At 42.5% G+C, this 6,332-nt stretch overlaps 1 protein-coding gene across 1 annotated transcript in view; it reads right to left on the bottom strand.

Annotated features, from left to right (window-relative positions):
• The window catches only part of ZCCHC14 (zinc finger, CCHC domain containing 14), a 45,560-nt gene that overhangs the window by 29,585 nt on the left and 9,643 nt on the right, over positions 1-6,332 (bottom strand). Inside the window, exon 3 of the mRNA XM_010140203.1 lies at positions 3,231-3,354. Within this exon, the coding sequence (XP_010138505.1) occupies positions 3,231-3,354 (124 nt within the window). The remainder of the gene's footprint in view (positions 1-3,230; positions 3,355-6,332) is intronic.

The following is a 6,332-nucleotide window of genomic DNA, read 5'->3' as shown; positions in this document are numbered from 1 at the left end:
AAAGAGCAGAGAGTGCCACCTGCAAAGCCTCACAGCAGCAACCAACATCTTCTAAATGCCAACACAGAACTTCCAGTGCAGAAAATTTAAAACAGAGGCTGTGACAAATCAAAATTTTACTCAGTATTATGAGAAATTACAGTACGAAGACTGCACAGTCCTCGTACTGTAATGTTGTGCAACTTACACTGCTGTTATTATAAAGATTCTTTTGTTCTGCACTTCAACATCTGGTCTAATGTACTTGATTCCACTGTGCTTTTGGAAAATATGCTGCGGTCACTGACCACGTTTAATACATCGCTAAAATATGATCACATGCACTGAGCAGTATTTGCCTACAGCGTGGGCCAACTAATGGCCAAATCCTCCTGCTCGGAGCCTTACACTAAGAGTAACTAACACCACCTCTGGAGTATGAGAAATTCCGACCACTTCCTACAACCCTAACTTAAGACAGCCAGCCTCGGTGCCTTTATCAGAATCCCTCCAAGTAAGTTTGCTGACTTTGTTGGTGTTGTGCTGGGAAAAACAAACCTGCATGTAGCATGGACCATCAGTGAGATCTGTCAGTACCTTAAAACCTGTAAATATGCCTGTATGCCTCTTACAAGCACAACAGCCAGTGCCTGAGAACAGGGAAAGTCTCTACTTCCCGAAGTTACCTTCAGTTCAAATAACTTCCACAACCGTGAAAATGGAGCAATCCTAAGTGACCAATCAACAAACTTGAATAAAAACCACAATTCCTACTGCACACTACAGCTCTGAGACTGCAGAAGAGGTCACAGAATCATCTTGGTTCAGGGAGACCTTCAAGACCATTGAGTCCACCCGTTCCCCAGCACTGGCAGGTCCCCCCTGACCCCTGTCCCTCAGCAGCACCTCCACACGGCTGGGAAACCCCTCCAGGGATGGGGACTCCACCACTGCCCTGGGCACCCCAAAGCCTGACAGTGTTCCCACCAGGCCTCAAGATAAAGGGGAAGGTTCATGCTCTTCTCAGACTGGCACTCTTTTTATAAATTCATTTCCCAAGGCAGCGATATTCTGGATGGTGAAATTATTCCAACGTCAGGCATCTGACAAGCCTCTACATGAAGCCTGTACAAATGTTTCCAGCTACGGGCGCGACACAAACAAGTGCCTCCAGCCTTCCACCAGTTTGTAGAAGAGTATTCAGCAATGTACTCCACTCCCTTCATCTCCCTCCCGTGTAGAAACTTGGAATATTTTATGCTAAGGGCTAGTTTCAAAGGGTGGATTAGGGAAAATACAGCCTACTACAAACCCATTCACCGTTCAGCTACAGAGTATGTTTTATCACTGACATTTCTACGCATCAGGATTAAAATCTTTCACTGGGTTAATACAAACTGTCTCTAATCCAACTAAACACAACTGATACTGCACCTTTCATGAGCTTTCTTTTTCTTCTGTTTAACCGAGACACTTCCAGCTCCAGCACTTTGCCAAGAGAGGAATGAGGACCTCAGGCAGCTCATGTTTTCTGACTACAAGTGAGAAGAAATCCCATCTCTCAAGCTGTCTGAAACAAGACTCACTAGAAAATACCAGCAGCATACTCTCCTGACTGAATTTCACGTGCTCTAGGTTAAAAAGTTAGTGGGTCCTGCCAAATGAAGAGGTGTGTCTGTCTGTTACAAGAATTAGGAGTCTGTAAGTGAGCAATGGTGGCTCCAGGCTGGGAAGTAATCATCAGTTGTACTCCTGCCTTGAGAGACAGAACTCCCCACCAGGCAGATCATCTTTCATCAAGGAGAACACACCACAATCTTTGCTGCTGGTGAACCAGAAAGCAAAAGAGCTGTTAGTAAGGAAACTGTGAGCGTTCCACAACTTTTACCAGCTATCGCAAAGGCAATCTATAAATTAAGAAGCTCCTTCCTCTGAAAACAAAGCAGGTATTCTATAGGAGAAAAACAGAGCAGAGGAAAACCTAATTAATTTTCACAGTGTACCATGACTAATCTTGGCATATATGGTACTGGAATAGCAATCACGGAGTACAAATGAGCACCGTGTTGAACCCTGTCCTATTTTTAATCAGATGAAAGCCACAAACCTCGCCACGCTTCTGCTTAGAGCTGCATTTTCTTCTACCCTGATAGCTTTTACAGCTGGAGAAATAGCTACTTACAGCACTATTCTGCTGTAAAAAATTATTGCTACTTACAGTGACTGGGATGAGAGCTGAGTGTGTCACAGAAAAGGAGGTCCCATTTCCTTGGGACGTTTAACCCTTTACAATCTGTGTCAGTCCCTCTGAGCGAGGATGTGCTTCGAAATTCTTGATCATCATTTACATGGTATTAAACTATATCTGCAAGGTTGGGCAGCCAGCCAGTGGCAGAGAAGGAAACAGAGCTCTGAAGACCGATGCCAAATAAAAAAAAAAATAACTTCTATGGTCCGTGACAGTATTTTTAATGACATCTGAAGGCAATATACTAGTGCTGCTAATGTGATGGTCCATTTCCCCCGCATTAGTTCTGCCATACAGAGCTATTTTTATTAATACCACAAAGAGTTCAGCAAAGCTGTTCCACCCAAATAGCAGCTCACAGTTCAAAGACTTTCCTCACTTAACAGTGCTTTTTGCATGAATTAAACAAAAATACTGTACGGATGTTCCACATACTGCATTTTAATATTTGTAATCAGAGCCTTGGGTGTGGAAATGGAACTCAGTCTTAACTCACATTTGCTAAACCCAGTTTTTAGACAGGTCAGCATGCCATGTAACATTACAAAAATAAAGAGTTATTTCGTACCAACATCCAGGGTGTGCACATGTGCCAGGAAAGGTGCAGGCTCTCTCTCCTATCTTCCACTCCTCTTCCCTCAGCTTCTCACTTAAACGTTCTTGGGAACCAAGAGAAAGTGGAAGCCTAACCGCTGTTTTAGATGCCATATGCTTCACCCAAGAAATAACCTGCTACTATAAGGATGAGAGGTGGAGCATCAGAGACACTCACTCTTTGAGAATATATTATTTCACGAGAGCTAAGCTGGTATTTCAACTCATAAGGAACTTTCCTGCTTACTTCCCAACAGAAGAATCCGCATGCTCATCTCTCACCGATAAACTAACCCAGAGGTAGAGAAGCAAAATTCCAGTCTCCAATTACAATTAAAACAGTGCTAATTGTCATCCAGACACATGAGTTGGTTCCCCACTGGAAGCACGCATGCGGAATAGGACACACCTTTGGAGTGTTTCCCCGAAGGCCTCTTGGGTAATGACTCCTCAATGGAATGTGTTGATGTATGTAGAACATTTTCCAAACTGTTACTGACACTGTTGATGGGGGTCTCGGACCTTGGAGCGACCTGGAAAGAAAAAAACCCACAAAAATCCAGTAAAACAAACTGAGGGAATGAGCAAACATCACACCTTCCTCTGGCAGGAGCAGAACCGCTCCGAGGGTGGTTCGGAGACGCTTGCCTCTTTTAAACCCAAGGGGTGTTATTGATATTCCACAAGTATCAGTTCAGGGAAGTTGTTTTAGTCAGGAGCTATTCACAAATCTAGATTATCTTGGCTAATCTATAAAGCTACTTAAAGTATAATTCTGTTTTAAACAATAGTCTCACAGCAGTCAATCGCAGAGGTATTGCAAGACCCTTAACCTCACCGCACTGCAGTTCCTAACTTTTTTAACAAGAAGACTAGGGAAAAAGGGCCCTTGGAAAACATCACTTTCATGTCATGTCACCTGTCTACACAGCTGCAGACTCAAGGCATTTCAAAGCATTTTCACACAGATTACAAGGAATAAATCCCATTTTAGCAAAAATCTAATTTTCTTGTCTTGGCCATTTAAAAGCCTGCTACCATGATCTTATTTCACTGAAAAACTGCACAGGAAAAATGGCCCAGCAGAAGGCTGCATCATCAAAAGAGAATCCATGGCCTAATATGTACTTTCTACACTGCACTAGGCACATGAAAACATTTTTTCACTGTTACTTAAAACTAAATAAACAAGCCTAAGTCATTAGAAAAGGCAGAATTGAGCACTGTCCACTTCAGCTGCTGTCCCAACAAGCACCCACAGTGATGAAGCACCACATAAAAACACCTAGTCCTTGCAGTACAACACTCATCGACTGCCTCATAAGCAAGGCAAATACTCTCTTGTTTTCTAGGTAATGAGAATCAGGACGAACAGTTACATTAGCAATACTGAGCACAAGGGTTTAAGTGTCTTAAGGAGGGAAGTGTGCTTTAAAGAGGTAGTTAAGACTAACAAAAGCACTCATAGCAACTAGTGCATTGCTGGAACTTTTGGATCAATCCCACTATGGAGAGCTGTAATTATCATTTAACGTGAATTTTGGAGAAAACATGCATCTCCACAAAAAAAGCCATCCTTTATTCATGGTAAGGAATAACAGTGACTGCAGGTCCCTGTAAGGAAAAAGGCTCACTCAGACTCTTGACTACTTGAGACACTGCCATCAGTCAGGACAATTCTCTCTTAAAACAGTACTTTGCTCGCCCTGCCATTAGCCTTACCTATTGACATTAGTCAAAGACACAATGCAAGGCAAAACCAGCACACCCCTGTTCTATACGATTGCCTGTTGTCAGCTCCATTTTAAGACTGACGTTTATGGATTTATGTGCAGTTTAAGGCATGAGTGAAAGACTTGGTATACTTGACATCCGTAAAGAAGCTTAGAGTGCAAAGAAATCAATCCCAAAAGACAGCTGGGTGTCAGAAGCAAGCAGGATTACAAGTACCTGCTGTCCTTCTCGGGACTGCTAGTCTACTTTCTGATCAATTAGTAAAGTTTAATTGCATGCCTCTTCAGCACAGCTTTCCACCAGTGACAAAACCTGAATATCAAGGTTTCACATCAGACTAGCCATTAAACTTCAGGCTTGAGGGGAAGGTGGGGAACAGTTGAAATCTCCTTGCCAAAGTCAGTCTCTATTAAAGCTTCTCTCTGTGTCCCTCTCCTGGAGCTCATTAAACTCTCACTCCAGCGACTGCTACTGAGAGGAAGTTCCAGTGGACTGAGCAATGACACCAGCATCCTCCTGGCAATGGGAGCCTTCAGAAAAGCAACAGAGCAAGCTAGAAAATTACATTCAGGCAAGACTATGTTATCCTAAACAACCAGGCTCTGAATATTCAGAACAACCAGCAAATATCAACACTTACAGGACCTGAACCTGAGGGAGAACATCGCCACATGGTTTCAGAAAAATCTCCAAAGCAGCAGTTTGTCATAATAAACTGCCTCCGATCTTGTATTCCCTTCTCTCCACTATCCTCACAATGAGCATCACGTGCGGTTTAAAATTTGCATTTTGTTTAGACATAACCTCCAAATCTTTCCATAAAGATTTAATTTTTTATATACTTGGTGAAGATTAATTTAGCCCATATGTCTTGACTGACTGAGCTCATATACTATCTGATTCAGTCGCACATCAAAGCAGTTTCAATTTGGCCTAGAAAAATCACAAAGCTCTGATTAGTTCCAAATGGAGCACTTCTGTTAGTGAGCTGACTGGTGTTCTAACAAGTGAATCTGACTGCTTAAAGCTTTCACTCCAAATTGGAAATAATTTTTTCCACTGACTTAAACACATCAATACTGCAAAGGTTTGGATTTGTTTAGGAAAAGTAAAATAATGCAAAATGTTTTGCAAATCAGTCTTAATTCCAAAATAGTAACAGCTTTTTTTTTTCTTTTTAATTTGAGGCCAAGCAAAACAGAGGAACGATGAGCCAACAGCTATGAACTGCAGAAGATGTTGTCCTGGAAGGGCTTGTAGAAACACTGGTCAAAGCTTAACAGTAGCTGCCCAGGAAGGACTTGTCCAAATTGAAGTGTAGAAACTCAGCACCAGGTACGTTCTGGGAGGAATGTTCACCATATCTGAACACTACTGTAATCCTCAGCACAACAACTACTCGTAAGTGGTCACTAGATTCTGAATAAAGAACGAGGCCTTCCAGTGAGAGGAAGGTTCTGAGAAGTGGTAAGCAAATGGCTTTGGACCTTTTAAAGTCTGTAACTTCTCTGAATAAGGCCACGATGCCATTAAAGAATAAGTCTCTACTGTTGGAGAAGGGCTAAAGGCTTGTTTTCCAACTCAGGAACAGTCTCCAGCACAGGTGGCATCATAGAAAGCAGAAGTGTTGAGGGTACCCACCGTAACAAACCACGGAGGGACTTTCTGTAACTGCAGACACATCTGTGAATCATTCAAGGTCTAAGAGGGCGCAGATTAGACATTCAAACACAAGACTCTGGATTTTTCAACCAAAGTCATTTGAGAACATCAGCAG

The sequence above is a fragment of the Buceros rhinoceros genome, unplaced genomic scaffold, assembly GCF_000710305.1.
Source record: "Buceros rhinoceros silvestris isolate BGI_N320 unplaced genomic scaffold, ASM71030v1 scaffold13087, whole genome shotgun sequence".
Taxonomy (NCBI): Eukaryota; Metazoa; Chordata; class Aves; order Bucerotiformes; family Bucerotidae; genus Buceros; species Buceros rhinoceros.
The sequence above is the reverse complement of the archived record's forward strand: the minus strand, read 5'-3'. Positions and strand labels throughout refer to the sequence as shown.